The 17022-nt window shown below is 44.4% G+C and overlaps 1 protein-coding gene across 2 annotated transcripts in view; it reads right to left on the reverse strand.

Annotated features, from left to right (window-relative positions):
* The window catches only part of Dnah6 (dynein axonemal heavy chain 6), a 191083-nt gene that overhangs the window by 126350 nt on the left and 47711 nt on the right, over positions 1-17022 (reverse strand). For both annotated transcript variants that reach the window (XM_076939926.1, XM_034511794.2), the window contains exons 17-24: positions 14314-14427; positions 11650-11793; positions 9830-10042; positions 8814-8906; positions 6406-6525; positions 5109-5289; positions 1710-1806; positions 545-764 (exon numbers count right to left, since the gene is read on the reverse strand). In XM_076939926.1, coding sequence (XP_076796041.1) covers positions 545-764; positions 1710-1806; positions 5109-5289; positions 6406-6525; positions 8814-8906; positions 9830-10042; positions 11650-11793; positions 14314-14427 — 1182 coding nt within the window. The remainder of the gene's footprint in view (positions 1-544; positions 765-1709; positions 1807-5108; positions 5290-6405; positions 6526-8813; positions 8907-9829; positions 10043-11649; positions 11794-14313; positions 14428-17022) is intronic.

Raw genomic sequence — 17022 nt, forward strand, 5'->3', positions numbered from 1 at the left:
TGTATGTATGTGTGTAACTGTGTATATGTGTGTGTATGTCCTCTGTGCAGGAACCCTGCTCTTCAGTCTGCTGATACCTTGATTGTCTCAGTGGATGTTTTCGTCGTATGCTGGCGCTATATAACATTGGAGGAGTTAAGTAACGAACTCTCACACAGAGCTCATTGAGTGTGGTATTAAGTCATTTCCATACAGCTGAAGGTCCCTGTCACCTTGCTAGTGGTGCTACCCTATGAATGCCATTAGAGGGTGATAAGTCTTGATCTGGATGTCCTGGCAAAGACCCAGCACTCTTGGCCAGCCACTTCTTGTCACTTCATTTCCCAAACAGACCATTCCAATTATCATGGTGACTTCTAATTGATGGACAATTTCTCCATCAGATTTCCAGCTCCTTGAGGGTAAGTTGTATCTCAGCCATTCTCAAAACTGCTGGTCTAGCAGAGTCTCTGGCAGGCCTAGGGTAAGAATGAGGGGCCTGTACCCTCGTCCTGGACATGTGATCACATTCACCCACAGGGAACTATTATCTAAAGCACCTTACCCGTTCTCCCTCAGGTGACAGCATTGCCAAAATGTCATTGGTGAAGACTTTTTCTGGCTCAGTATCGATGCCAGGTATTTTCCCCTCTGTAGGAGGCATGAGAGCAAACTCGAGCTTTGAGATGGAGTCGAAGCACTTTCTTAGATGAGGCTGCACAGCTTGTGGGTTCCGTGTCTGGGCCAAAATCTCCAGGAGCTCGTCGTTAGATAAGAAGTAAAACCTGGTAAGGTAAAGTCACTTAATGCAAAGCATGGCTTGACAGATGCTCAGCCTTGGGCAGACCTAAGAGACAAGATGCTGCCAGGCCAGGCTGATGCCCTGAGCCTCTAATCACACCTGTTTTGGGCTTAGGGGGCAGGCCAAGTGTCTCTAAAGAAGTTCTTGGAAAGGTTAATGATGATGTATCTCAAACACCTAGGCCTAGTAGCTAGAATAGGAAGGGTTTTTCTAAGAATTATTAATAACATTAGGTCTTGTTACGGCACTGATCTGTTTGCCTTACTTGATCTTACTTGGCCTTGAGCTTCTTTAGTGAAGACCTGTCGTACAGAACATTAACTGTTGAGGAGCTGACAGGCAGATGGGTGGTTGCGGGGCCCTTAAAAGTGACAGAAAGTGATTCTGCCAACAAACCATTCCCAACCTTACCGTGGCCATACTTAGAAATAAAACACCTTTTATGTGTTTCCATAAAGAAGCTTGTCTGTTCCCGACCAAACTCAGGGCCAAGGAATGCAAGTGTGCACTAAAAATGCAATTGTTTCAGTCTTGGGTTGGTCTGAAACTCTAGACTTTCAAATCATGCCAACACTACAAAGTGGTTTTTCGGGGATTCACGGTAAGAGGGGCAAAGACTCTGAACCCCCCACTAAATGCAGGGAATAGAAGAATTAAGGTTGGAGGGGCTGCAGAGCTAAGGATGGGGAGATGGGGGAGTGATGTTCTGTGGATTCCCTGTATTCAGTAGCAGATGGTGAGCCTCGCCCTCCTCCAGCCTGGGCTTTGTAAAAGCTCAGTGTTTGCCCAACAACAAGTCTGAAGCAAGTCTGCAGGACGCGTGGGTATCCTCATCTCCTCCCCAGGTCTCTGCTGTCGGAGGCTGTTATTGCCATCCCCAATTGATCTACTCCATATCGGGACATCTCAGGTTGTTTTTAAAACTTACCTTGGGAAGATAACTCTCTTTGACTCTAAATATGCCTCCAGACATTTCTGAATTTGGTCAAGCAATGCATTATTGTTTTGGAAAGTCTCCAGAAGCCCTATTTCCAAAAAAAAAAAAAAAAAAAAAAAAAAAAAAAAAAAAAAAAAAAAAAAGTTGGCCAAATTGTATTAAAATAGAGAATATAATTTTAAATGAAAGCAAAAGAAATTAACATTTTTAAAGTCTTTGTTTTGTTTGGCAGAGTAATGAATGGTAAAAATGGGAGTATTGGCTAAGAAGCTCAGTTCTTTTTAAAAAATTTCCCCTTTTTATGTATGTAGTGTATATGTGGTATGTATACGTTTTGCAGGAGCATGAGTGTGTGTGTGTGTGTGTGCGCGCGCGCGTGTGCATGTGTGTGCATGTGTGTGCGTGTGTGTGCGTGTGTGTGTGTGCTCGAGCACACATACATGTGTGTCTGTGCATCTGTGGGTGGGTGATCATGTACATGTCTATGTATTCAAGGCCTGGCGTTAATATCAAGAATCTTCCTTGACGGCTCCTATACCCTCTTCTTTGAGGCAGGGTCTCTCAGCCAGACCCAGAGTTCTCAGCTAGTCTTGCTCAGCTCACTCTGGGTATCCCCTGTCTCTGCCTTCAGGTTTTATAATATTTTCCAAGGATGGATGGCATGTGAGCTATAACCATTACCCTGTATCTGAGCAGGTTCTGGGGATTTGAACTCCAGTCTTCTTACTTGTGTGGCCATTGATTTAACTGCTAAGCCATCTCCCAGCCCAAGAATTATCACTCTTAGTTAATTGCAGTATTCTAATATTTACTTCACTAGAACAGTACTTTTAATTTAAAATAATTTTGGCAGGCATCCTCTGATTTTAGGGGGCTGTGAGCCAGTTTCCGTTTATAAAATGTTAATTTATATTTTCATTTCATGTGCATTGGTGTTTTGCCTATATGTATGTCTGTGTGAGGCTGTCAGATCTTGGAGTTAGAGACAGTTGTGAGCTGCTCAAGAATCAGATCCCAGATCTGTACCATGTCTTCTGAGACTCTATATAGTCAACAGCTCCATCTAGTGGCCAACTGCCCACTTACGCCCACTGGTCCTAAGGAGACCAATCACTCTCCAAGCACTCCCACGCCCAGCTGGGACTCCATCTGGCACCACCCTAAGCGTGTTACCTTAGGAGCCTCACAGCATTCTCTGCTCTTCCCTCTGCTGTCAGCAATTTTCCTTCTGGGCCACAGAAATTTTTACTCTTCCCAGGAAGTTTCTGCTCAAAAGTCCAATAACACACACACACACACACACACACTCAAATACACACATTCACATACATACAATGCACACACATACACACACCTACATATGTACACATAAATATACACATATGTACATATGTACACAGACACACATACATATAAACACATAAACACGTATACATGTACAAACATAAACATACATGCACACACATGCATATACACATACATGCACACATACACACATGTATACACATGCACACATACATATACACATACACACATAAATACCCATATACATACACATGTACACGCATACATAGACACACATATATACATACACGTACATACTCACATGCACAGATATACACATGCACACACATATACATATATACACATGGATACATATATGCATGTATACATGCAACCACACATACACATACAAACATATTCTAGACTGTAGCCACTCCCTTATCCTAATTTAATATTTGTCATGGCTTTATCATCATCTGGAATCAGATTTATTACAGGTATATATTTCAATATTTGAAGTCTCTAAGGCCAGATGTATTTTGGAATCATATTCTTTTTTTATTTCAAAAGACCTGTTTTCCATTCATCAATTGATAGATGCCCTATACTTTTGTATGAAATTACCAAAGAATACATAATTTTAAATGTCTATTTTATAACAAGTCTTGGGACTGGGACATCACTCTGTAATCAAATGTCACTCTAAGCACTAAAAGGTTTGAATATGACAATGGAGGGGCCGTGGCAGGCAGGGTAATGGTCCCAGTCCCAGAGATGCTGATGTCCTAACTCCCTACACTTACGAATCTGGTTTGTATGGAAACAGGAACTCTGTGGGTGTGATTACATTACGGATCATAGTTTGGGAAGTTAATCTAGATCATCTGGTGGATCTGATAGTATTATAAGAACGATTACGAGAGAGAGAGAGAGAGAGAGAGAGAGAGAGAGAGAGAGAGAGAGAGAGAGCAAGCAATGTTACAATGAGGAAAAAGGTGACAAAGGGACGGGGCGGAGGCAGAGGAAGTGTTATTGCAGCTGTGACAGCTGTGGGCTGACAAGGTGAGCACCTTCTGCAAGACCTAAGGCCTTGTGGATATTTGCTTTTTATCACTCAGTAGTTTTCCTTTTCTGTGTTTTATGTAAGAATCTCTGGGCAAAGAGCATAGCTTACAAAGTTGCCTTTGCTAGGCAGGGACGGTGTCCGAGACTACGCCCCATCATGCCACAGTCTGCCATTTGCCAGGCAAGCAGGCTGTCTGAGGCTTTGTTATAGAGTGTAAACTTCAGTGCGTATATATACAATCCAGAAACTGATTGTGTGTGGACAGAGACAGAACTTGTTAAAACATTTCAACCAGGGTGCTGGGGGAGGATGTGACATCTTCGGTGATGTAGCCACGGGCAAGGTGGCCGTGATCCTGTATATAACACCGAACTCATCGGTTCACACACACAGAAAGACTTGGGAGTAGGAGGGGGACTAGAGGGAGAGCAGCAGGAGTGGGACGAGGACAAGAGAGGGTAGTGGGGCTGAATATGATTACAATACATGACACACATACATGAAAATGTCATACTGTAACTCATTATTATGTATAGTTACTACATGCTAGGAGAAACCTTTAAAAAGAATTTCATTCTGTTACTTGAATTGCAACAAGTGGACATATATAATATATTACATATATATAAATATATGTTTATATAGTTGTTCCAGACAGGTTTTCTCTGTGTAGTCCTGCCTGCCCCGGAACTTGCTCTGTAGATCAGTCTGGCCTCACAAAGATCTGTCTGCCTCTGCCTCCTGAGTGCTGGGATCAAAGGTGTGTGCCTCCACTGCCAGGTGCATAAGTGGTAATATTTTTAATTCATTCTAATGAACAAGTCGAAACTGGAAATTTTTGTGATTCTATCTATGAGGGAAGAATCCAAACAGAATTGAACTTCTGTTCTAAAATTACAAAGTGAACTATTAAGCACAGTTAGAATACAGTTCACTCAGTTCTTCCGTTCCTGGATGTGCCGCGGGCCAGTTAGATCTTTAGAGGTGATGCACATGTCAGATGAGCAGGGGGACCCCTCCTCTTGTTTTGAAGTTTCTACCTGGCTGAGTCGCAGCCCGGAGCGCATTAGGCAGCCGGTTGACCTTCCTCATGATTTCCTTCCATGACTTATCCACCTGAAGGAACATCTTGGCTTCTGCAGGCAGCTGCCTCTGAATGTCTGGGGCATTAAAGATGCTTTCTAGATAGAGCCAGTTTCTCTGACAGTTGAGCCACTCTTCCTGGAGAAAAACAGGGGTCTGTCAATGTGGAGCTTCCAATCCGATATCCATTGGTTCCACTGGGGATTGTGGCTTTGGGAATTACTACATCTTTCCCTTGGGAGCGCTTACATCTCCCCATAGGCCCTTTGCAATAGAATTTCCTAAAAGAGCCCAAGATTCTGTCCAGCCTGACTCCACCCTCTTTCTCTACTGAAAACTATTACGAGTCAGCTGTGGAAAGCCAGAGGGGTCCCAGGAAACACGCTTAACATGTGTAGAGGAAACACGCTTAAGACGTGTAGAGGAAACACGCTTAACACGTGTAGAGGAAACATGCTTAACATGTGTAGAGGAAACACGATTAACATGTGTAGAGGAAACATGCTTAAGACATGTAGAGGAAACATGCTTAACACGTGTAGAAGAAACATGCTTAACACGCGTAGAGGAAACATTCTGTTGGGAAGCAAGATGCTTTCCAGCAGACGTCTGAAGATGGGCAGGCAACAAGTTCATGATGACTCCCAAACACATACCAGCATGGCCTAGAAACACCCAGAGAGAGAGTCTTAGTGAGGACTTATCTACAGTGCCGTATCTTTGGAATATCATGGCTATAGAATTCCCTGAGGAGAGGGACCAGTACAAACCAGGGTCACTTCCTCACCCACACAACTGAGACTCCAAATGTTCTTAACTAATAATTATGCTGCTAACAACTGTATGTAACTCCAATTCTGTGGTATTTTTGTTGCCTGTCAAAATAATTTAACAATGGTGATCAAAGTGACAGTAGGCTGCATAATGATATAAACAAGCCAAATACGTGTGTGCTTTCTTCTCATTCTGAACATAACAAAAGGTCAACAATTAAATCTTACACTTCTGAATGATAGAATAGTAAAACAACAGTGTAACAGTGTGTGTGTGTGTGTGTGTGTGTGTGTGTGTGTGTGACCATACCCATACATATAAAACACATATAATGGTATTGTGGCACAAACCCAAGACTTTGTACATGTTGGTCAATCCTTCTACCACTAAGCTGCGTCTGTATCCCCACAGAATCAATATTTCCCAAGACTTTGTGGCCCCCCGGACCAGAGCTCAGGAGCTGATGTTGCCCTTTCTTACCAGTGTTTGATTAAATAAGGAAAGCTGTTTCTGCCAGTCATCCACTCGAGACTTCAGGGGACCCACATACCGTGATGAGGCGATGGTTGCAATGTTGATGGTGCTATCATCAAGAAGGACCTTTGGGGAGAAGAGGCAGGGCCACAGGCAGAAGCATGAGTCCTTGAGCTCAAGGTGTTTCAAATTCCAAGGATCCATTTAAGGATAACTCATTTGAACGAATAAAGTAGTCCTACCTACAGCTTTCTACACAGACACTGCCAAGCTTATTCTTTTCACTGTGCTTACAACCCTGTATGTTCTCTCAAAGGTCAGTGGGGGACACTTAACTAAGACACTTAACAACACACACACACACACACACACACACACACACACACACACACACACGCGCAAGTGCATGCATGCCCGTGCACTCATGTGTATAAGGGTGCACCTACTCACGGATGCACATGCATGTGGAGCCCAGAGGTCAACCTAGGGTGATATTCCTCAGGAGCCATACACTTTGGCTTTGAGGCAGAGTCCCTCGTTGGGACCCAGGACTCCCTGCTTAGATGAGACTGGATGGTCAGTCAGTGAGCCCCAGAGAGCCACACATGTCAGAGACCTGACTCTTCAGTGCTAGGATTGTAAGTAAGCACAGCACACATCATCTCCCTGCTCCAGCCCAGCTTTTGGTGTGAGTGACGGGACTTGAAGCCAGGTCTTAATGCTGGTATAGCAATTTTTTTTTTTTTTTTTTTTTTTTTTTTTTTTTTTTTTTTTTTTTTTTTTTTTTTTACTGACCAAGCCATCTCTGAGTCCCCAATCCTGTAGCCATTAATGGCACACGTGTTTGCTTAGTTTAATGTTCTTCTCTTGCTTTCGACATTAGGAAACTGGCATCTCCTTTACACAGTTTAGTTACTCTGGTAGGCTTTCATCTCTCAAAAGGCCCTGTGCTTGCAATGACTGTATCAATGAATGATTATTTTCCCTTCTGTCATCTCCAGGAAGATGAAGCTGAACCCTCTGGAGGAAGTATTCACATCACCTTTCTCCCTATTGCTCCCCATGAACAACAGCATCCCTCATAAAAATATGAATTTAAAAACATGCGTTGATCTGAAAAATTGAGTTGTTCATTGCAGCCTCCTCTACTGGCACTCGGCTCATAACTCCCGCCCTTAGCTTGGCTTGCCCACCTGCATGCATAGAGTGATGTCTGATTTAGCCCTCTACCAACAGTTTCATCTCTGTCTCTATTCTTATGCTATGGCCTTGCCTTTAGTTTGGGCTGTGGGACCCCTTCCCTTTGCCTTTAGATTTTAAGTGGCTTAATGCTCAAGGCACATGGGTTAGATTTTATATACTTAAATAGATAAAAGTGAGTTAGACTTGTCAGCCTGCTGTACACGTGAATGCTCTCTCGTGTTATTCTGCTGTATATGAAGTTCCCCCACTCCCTTCTCCATCTCCCACCTTTAATGTCGGTTGTCCTGGATGATCTAGGAGACTCTTCTATCACTTCACACAAAACCGATCACTTTGTTTTAATTAATTCCTCAACTATAGGCATGGATCTCTCTCTCTTTCTCTCTCTCTCTCTCTCTCTCTCTCTCTCTCTCTCTCTCACACACACACACACACACACACACACACACACACACACACACATTGTTTTATTACTTTGGTAAATATTTGTGAATAAGCATTTGTGTCAATTATTAACAGCTTGTCTTCCAAATTAGTTTTTCCTTAGTGACTCATAATTCACTTCCTCACCTTAATCTTTCACAGAAACTACAGGAGGTGAGGTCAGGAGGTGAGGTCAAGAGGTGTGGTCAGGAGGTGAGGTCAGGAGGTGAGGTCAGGAGGTGAGGTCAGGAGGTGTGGTCAGGAGATGTGGTCAGGAGGTGAGGTCAGGAGGTGTGGTCAGGAGGTGTGGTCAGGAGGTGTGGTCAGGAGGTGAGGTCAGGAGGTGTGGTCAGGAGGTGTGGTCAGGAGATGTGGTCAGGAGGTGAGGTCAGGAGGTGAGGTCAGGAGGTGAGGTCAGGAGGTGTGGTCAGGAGGTGTGGTCAGGAGGTGTGGTCAGGAGGTGTGGTCAGGAGGTGTGGTCAGGAGGTGAGGTCAGGAGGTGAGGTCAGGAGGTGAGGTCAGGTGAGGTCAGGAGGTGTGGTCAGGACTTTTATCAACAAATTGCTCCTCTTTCTCCCTCCTTCACCTCCTTTCCGCTTCCCTTCTTTCCTTCTTTATTTTGAGGCAGTCTTATTATCTACCCCTGGCTAGCTTAGAACTTGCTATGTAGCTCAGGCTGGCCTTGAACTTGTAGTAATCCTCCTGCCATTGCTTCCCAAACATTGAGATTACAGGCATGGATCACCACGCCTGATTTACCACAAATTTCCCACAACCCAGTTACATACCTGAATGTCATCTGTGCCACCCAGGATAAATACGTCCTTAGAGTCACGGTGAGGAAGAATGACAAATTCCGTTGTTTTCCAAGAGTCTTCCACCTTGGAAATGGTTTAAGCATTAGGATATTGAAATTCATGAGTGTCTAGATGCACAATAAAGGCTCATGGAATGAAGTAAGAGGGAACTGTACCTACCCTAGTCCTTAATTACCCTGTTTCCCTCCTACGACCCTTGACATTCTCAAGATCCCGTTTTTGGTCAGAAGGTACTGATTTCATTTGACTGTTATTAATACAGATGAGATGCTGGTGATAGTGTGCACCTTGTGCTTTGAATGGAAGGAAATGTTCTTTATCTAGACACCTGGCAGGTAGGCACGCATTGTTAGGGTAAGGAGATAGTACTGTAAGTAGGAAAGTCTTCTTACTGTATTTGAATTATTCTTATTGTATTTGTATTAGCCCTGCCCAGCCTTCTCTGTGAGTTCAGAAAATAATGTATTTTTTCTGCAAAAAAACAAAACCAAAACTCTAGCATGCAGTTCTTTATAAAAGCTAGCACAAGGTTGGCTAACATTGTTGCTGTGAGTTCTGGTCGGGTTGTAGGCTGAGTATAAAATACCGAGTGGCACCTGCAAGAAGACAACAGAGGCTGTTGCTCGTGGTGCTGAAACTCCACCCAGATAACACAGATATTAGTACTTTTCATGTTATAACCTAAAACCTTTACACTCTACATTGTGTGTGTGTATACTATATGTGTGTTTATGTGGGTATGTATATGTTTGCACGTACATGTACATGCAGAGGCCAAAAGTCAGCTTCAAGTGTCATTTCCTAGGTTTGATTGATTGATTGATTGATTGATTGCCATGGCCTCTTATTAAGCTGGAACTTTCTAAGTAGGCTAGGTTGGTTCCTGCATGAGTCCCAGGGATCCATCTACCTGGCTCCATTTCCCTGTTGCTAAAAATGGGACACCAAAGAGCCATGCCACCATGCCTGGCTTTTCCTTGATTTACCTTCTTAAGAATTATCTCTAAGGCAGCTTCCCCAGAAGCCTGTCCAGATATGTCTTGGATTTCTTGAGCAAAATCAAAGACATGCAGTTCAGACAGCCTCTCTAAGGTCAGCGGAATTTCAATGTCCACTAGGAGGGCGTCCACAGTTTGTTCGATGGCTGCCCAGTGCCGAGCTTTCAGGGTTGGGTTTCTCAAGTCAATGATCACAGGAAGCTAGAAAACAGACATTTTTAGAGGTGCCGCCTCTGCAAAAAGTACAACATATGTAAGACCTACCTATGATCAAGCCTATAAACACCCCAGCACACACAGGGGAGGGGCTTATGGTGCTCCAGCACTGCCTGAGAAGTTGTTGGTAGCTGCTGGCTGCTGAGAGCAGGAATGTGGTCACCTATGCTACACTGGGCGGTCCTAGACCCATGAACATCCTGGTGGCATTTATCAGTGTCTGAAAAAGAGTGTGTGAGGTTGGGAAGGCAATGTGGTGGGAATCTGAGAGAAGCTGGAGGAGAGAATGACGGGTAGAATTGGTCAAGACACATTGTGCATGGCTTCAACTTATAGAGAGTTGAAAACAGCACCACTCATTCCTGTAGAAAAGGAAATTCAGGAGAAAATGCAAATGAAGGAATTTTATTAAGGCTGTGAGAACACTGAGTTTCAGGGCACCTAACTAAAAAAATTGGGGAAATTGTTAGTCACATGTTTCTCTGAAGGCTAGAACAGAAGGCTGGGATGGAGCCCCTCACTGAGTGGAGCCAACCTTGAGGTCTGTGCTTCTCTCACCAGGCAATCATTTGTCATGTAAAAATAATCAGTATAGAACGAAAGCTGCAGGAAACATTCTCAGTTGGGCAAAACAAAGAAGGACGGTGTAGGTTCAAGAGAAAGGAGCTGAAAATGGCCTCTGGGACCCAGCTCACTGGTATGACAGTAGGTATCACTGGAAAATACCGAGCCCAAGGTGCAGAGAGGCAGACTAGGGCACCGTCACACCTCAAAGCCAGCTGAACTCCTAACTGGAGTTAATATAACAGGGCAAACAAAAAGGTAAACAGAGGAAAAACCAATGCTCGACTCCACGATTGCAAATCACGTGTGTCAGCGTCAGCGATCACTCGCTGCTGCAGAAGACGTCTGGCTTTCAACAACAGCCAAATGAAACAAACAAACAAACAAACAACCGAGAAAGCACATAGCAGAGCAAAGTGAGCAGCACCAAACACACCGAGAGTCGGCAGTGAGCAGAGTCAGACACGGCGCACATGTCAGGAACAGAGCTTTTAAATCAACTACAGTGAAGTTGTTAGAGGTCTCAATGGAAGGGGAAATAGCAGACAAGGCCAGTATGGAGGGGAGGGGGGGCGACTGGCCTCGGGTGCCTTTAACCAGCTGAGCAGTCTCACCTGATCCTTTTATTCTTTTAAAGCACTGGCTCGGTTGCAGCGCAGTTTCCAAACCAACCCTTTACACGAACTACCTGGCTTCCCGGACTTTTCCCACACTGAATACATCTAGATAGCGCCTAGCTGTGAGGCGCCATGATAGCATAGGTGGGCTCTGCGGTTTGTACCAGGCACATTTGCTGCCTGTGTGCTGAGGGCTCAACACCTGGGCACCACTTTGCCTGTCATGTACCAGACCCCAAGTGTCTCTTCTAATTGCAGTGTTCAATTGCACAATTTTGCCAGTTGTTGAGAAAAACACAATGAACTGCTATTTCTTTTTCCTGCAAACAAATACCCAGGGCATCTGAGTTTGGTTCTGAAATGACTCCCCCCACCCTCACCCCCGCCCCCACCCCCCCAACTCCATCTTACCTTTTCTTTCATTTTCTCCACCTTCTGTTTGAGCTGGGGCACCACACTGTTCGGTGGCAAGCCCTTTTCCAGCTGGGTCACAAATTTAGCGTATTTAGTAACTTGACCGTTTAGGACTTCTGGATCCAAGCAGTCAAATTTGGACTGTGGGATAAAAACAGTTAAAACACACGATAAATGTCAAGCTTAAATAGTATAATTCAAATGAAGTAAATTCAAGCAAAGCTTAACTTCATTTGAATTTTCCTGGCACTCAAAATTTTAAACCAAAGCAAATCTGTAGGCTTGGAAACAGCCATTCATAACGCCAACTGCTAATCCTCTCCTAGTATTGTCTTCTTCACTACCAAGTGCAATACTGTGATCCTCAGATTACCAGTAAATATCATGGGGACAGCCCTGGTCTGGACAGCTGCCTAGACCACATTGATGTTCAGGGACTGTGCGGAACTGGCTCCACCCCTCCATAGCTGTGCCACTCAGGGGAGTGGGGCCTTGCACCTCTCCCAGGCAGCATAGTGGAAGTGGCCATGAGGGCAAGAGCTGGGGAGAGCTGGCCTGCCATGAGGTAGAGTGGGCACAGGGATAATGCCCTCCCCAACTTGCTCCTTGCCACCTGCAGTAGGAAGGAGAGCTGTCCCAGAGGTCATGGGAGTGGGAGAGCTATCCCTGCCCCTCACTGGCTGTAGCACTTGGGAGCGTGGGCCCCGAGCATTGCCTGGGCAACACGGTGGAGATGTTTCTGATGGCAAAGGTATGGATGAGGCAGCCCCGAGGGTGTAGGAGGGCTCTCCCAGCCCCTTGCCAGCTGCAGCACTTGGGAGAGTGAGCCCTGTGCCTCAACTGGGCGGCATGATGGAGCTGGGTCTGGAGGTATGGATGTGGGTGAGCCAGTCCGGAGGACATGGTAGCATGAGAGCTGACTCTGCCTCTTGCCTATGGTGGCCTAGACGGAGCAGTGCTGGAGAGCTCACCCTGGTGGTATGGATAAGGGAAAGCCAGTGGGCTGACCAGCTGTCACCTAGGCCCAGTTCCAGGGCTCTGAGTTGGTCCATGCCAAAATCTGCATCGTCTGTGAACTGTTGGGGCATGTGAAAGGTCAGTATCTCCATGACACAGGGCAACAACAGGATGACTGGGAGGAGTCCCAGTGAGGACCAATATTAGTGGTGTCCCAGAAGGCAGAGACCTTGAACCAGACAAATGACTCACTGCAGTGGACATTTGCAAGTGAAGACGTGTGGACAGGGGTACACTGTGGGACACACTGCCACATATTACAGCTTCCATGATGAAGCTGTTTTGTTTTGATTTGTTTATTGATTAATGTGGTTTTTTATTATTATTTTGGCGGAGAAGTTGCGAGGGCAAAGGGTGGATATGAGAAGATGGGGAGATGAGTGGGACTGGGGTGCATGATGTGAAACTCACAGAGAATCCACAAAAAAGGTGTTTTTTTTTTTTTTTTTTTTTTTTTTTTTTTTTTTTTTTTTTTTTTTTAGAAAAATTGCCCTTCTGGCTCTCCCATCACCTGGAATGTCACCTGGAAAAATTTCCTGTGTCATTTGGGTTTTGATTCAGACATATGGTTTCTGGTTATAGGCCATTACCATAGGTAGGAAGTAGTGCCAAGTATTTGTGAAGCAGAAGGTATTTTCTACTCATCCGTATCATACTTGAGAGGACGATCCTTGAAAGTTGATCACACTGGAAGGTGTTCATGTCTTCTGCTTCCTTTTCAAGTTTTGAACACACGCAGATCCCTGAAGCAGGGCCATGGTGGCTATCATACTAGACTCCATAGGTGAAGAGTTCACTACTGAGAGTTCTCCTCTGATTCTATCCTAGCAGTGTGAGCAAAATGGCCTCCTTCCATCAATGACACTAAGAACAGAAGCCTAAGCTAACAGATACTTAAATTAAGTACATCACAAGTAAAACTCTCAAGAGCCCTGGGGCGTTTCACCGCAACACTGTGTTTAGAAGTCACACTGTGGTTAGATATCATGTCACGTGGTCCTTGGACACTCGCACCATGTGACCGTCTTAGACAAAGGCATCAGGAACTCTGCCTTATGAGAAGAGTTTTTGCCTCATAGCATTTAGTGACAAAGGGCCTCTTACATTTAACTGGAAGACTGATTAGCTTCCATAAAATTGTCTTTTACATTATGTACAGCAATACAGTTGACACATTAAGTAACACTGTGATAGAACAGTTTATAGTTTTAAACGGAAGAGAAATTGGAAATTTTCAGGTTCCAAAGCCTCTTCCTCACTCTCTCTAAGTGGCTTAATATGACAAATGCACTCAGTGACTAGCTGTGTCTGGTTCCTACTGACAATGGGCAATGAAACTAAAGCACAGGCTTCACAACCACTGCCCCAAAGAAATCACATACGTTGCGTTCCTTTGGAATGTAAAAATGGACACATGAAATATGAACGGGGATATAAAGCTATTTTTTTCTTATTTGCTAGTTTCAACACCATCATAGCTATATTTTTCCCATGTCAGATATGTAAGTTCAACTTTCTGAATATTGAAGTACATATTTCATTGATGATCAGAAGACACTAGATAATTGAAATATATTTCATATTATTAATATTCAGGTGGAGTTAATAAAAAAAATGCAAGTCCTGAGGGCTGTTCTCCCCTACCTTTAGCCATTCCTGCTGGAGTTTATCCCACTCATACAAGGAATCCCACAGCAGCTGCTTGAGTCTGAGTTCAGCACTAACCTCCTCCAATGCATCAAACTTGGACACTTCCACCTTTAAGACACAAGCAACAGGACGTGGGTCTTAGATTTCAGACAGAACGACCATCTTGTCCTACAGCATTAGGAAAACACAACATCTTGGTGTTGTGGTTTCCTGGAAGAATGTGGGTCCCAAATGAGGAAAGAAAAGGTAAGGGGGTGACCACTGAAAGCTAAAAGCCCAACGAAACCCTGCGTACAGTATAGCTTTCCATTAATTTACATATCCTGATCAGGATCACTGTTGGAGAGCACCAGGGCATTCAGTTTTGGATGCTTGGTCTTTGGTGGGGGTGGGGAAATGGATGAATCTTCAGATTGACTGCTTTCCTCCTGGGCTCCTAAGCTTTGGCGATGGAAGGAGTATGTATGTATGTGGTGGCTGCTGAGGGAGGGTGGAGAGGTTTAAGATCGCAGAACAACCACTCAGTTTCTAACTACATGGCGTGTAGAGCAACCTTGTGGAAAGAAAGAATGAAGACATCCTGAAGGGGTCTTATTTTTGTGAAGATCGATTTTTTATTACTTTGTTTATTGATTTATGTGTGTGTGTGGTGGGGGGTACAGGTGACCTTGGAGACCAGGAAAGGTCATCTGATTCCCTGGAGCTGGAGTCATAGGTCATCATCCATTGTCTGTGCTGAGAATTGAAGTCCTGTCTTCCGGAAGAGCAGCAGGTGCTTTTAACTGCGGAGCCATTTCTCCAACTCCTGAAGGTGTTTTCATGAAAAGTCATGTAAAGACTGCTTTGGATTGAATGGGAGGAAACTTCCACTGAAGTGACTGAACAGAGATTGTTGGAGTCTGTGCTTATACTAAAGTGTTGGTATTGGAGATGTGGTGGTTTGGATGAAAATGGCCCCCATAAGTTAATAGGGAGTAATGCTATTAGGAGGTGTGGCCTTGTTAGAGTAGACGTAGCCTTGTTGGAGGAAGTGTGTCACTGGGCATGGGCTTAGAGGTTTCAAATGCTCAAGCCAGGCTCAGTGTCTTTCTCTCTCTCTTCCTGATGCTTGCTGATCCAGACATAGAACTCTCAGCTCCTTCTCCAGCACCATGTCTGCCTGAGTGCCACCATGCTTCCTGCCGTGATGATAATGGAGTAAGCCTCTGAACTGGAACCAGCCTCAATGAAATGTTGTCCTTTATAAGAGTTGCTGTGGTCATGGTGTCTCTTCACATCAATAGAAGCCCAGAGTAAGATGGGTTGGGGGGTTGGGGGGTTGGAGGTTAGCCTCGTCTTCCATTAATTCTACCAAAGCCATGCTTTGGCCCTTCTCAAATGATTGACAACTGCAGAAGGAAGTTTGGATCAGAAGCAGTTGTGAAGGAAGAATCAGATACAACAGATGAAAGGAGTAAGCTGTATCTCAGGCAGTGTGTGTGTGTGTGTGTGTGTGTGTGTGTGTGTGTGTGTCAGTGTGTGCATGCGTGAATGTGTATGTGTACAGTACATGTTCACTCTGTAAGTATGGGGTAGAGATGAGCACATGATTGCATTTGAGTGTGCATACACTATGGCATGTCTGGAGATTAAAGGACAGAGTATGGTGCTGGTCCTACCTCCCATCTTGTTTGAGAAGGATCTGTTGTTCACCACTGCACACACCAGGCTACTTGCCCCTGGAGCCTCCAGGGGTTATCTTGTCTTGGCCTCCTATCTTGTTGAAGGGGCCCTGGGATTACAGTGGCTTCACATGGCTGTGGGGAATCTGAACTCAGGTCCTCATACTTGTCCCCACTGAGCCCCCAATATTATGGTAAAAACATGTAACATGAGATCTATTTTTAGAGGAAATCTTTATGCGTATAGTACTGTTAATTATGCTATGTTAAAAACATTAGTAGCAGACTTCCAGTGCTTTTCTATTCCATGCTTATGAAAATTTATACTTTCTGGGCAAGGAACTCTCGGTGAGAGTGCTTTAGATAGTTTACACCCTATTTGATCTTCCATGACTGGCTCATCTCACTAAGGGTAATATCCAGGCTAGTGTATGTTGCATATGACATAATTTGATTTTTTCTGTTTCCTCTACAGTGTGTCTGTGCATATGTGTGTATTCATGTTTGTGTATTTGCATGAGTGTATGCATGCATGTTGAGATGAGAGGACTATTTTTTCTAACTAACTAACTAACTAACTAACTAACTAACTAACTTAACTCACCAGCTGATTAATTGCTTTCATACAAAGTCTCTCACTGGCCTGGAATTTACCAAGTGGCCCATACTGGCCGAGCAGAGTGTCCAGGATCTAGGTGTCTTTGTCCCTCCTAGGTCTGGGATTATAACATGTCTTTTAAACGTGGATTCTTTAAATCATGAGATCTAAGGATAAAACTCAAGTCGTTGTGCTTGCACAAAACAAACAAACAAACAAACAACCTCTTTCCTGGCTAAGACATCCCTAACCTTTTTTTTTCCTTTTTCTTAATTTTAAATTTTGTTCTTAATTATGTATGTCTCCGTGCACATGAATGCAGGTTGGATTTCCCAGAGCTGGAGTCACAGGCAGTTGTGGATCTCCCAGTTCTAGGAACCAAGCTGGATCCTCTGCCAGAGCACTGGGAGCTCTCAGCCTCGAGTCGTCTCCCGTTCCGTTCTT

The sequence above is a fragment of the Arvicanthis niloticus genome, chromosome 9 (assembly GCF_011762505.2).
Source record: "Arvicanthis niloticus isolate mArvNil1 chromosome 9, mArvNil1.pat.X, whole genome shotgun sequence".
In the NCBI taxonomy this organism is placed as follows: domain Eukaryota; kingdom Metazoa; phylum Chordata; class Mammalia; order Rodentia; family Muridae; genus Arvicanthis; species Arvicanthis niloticus.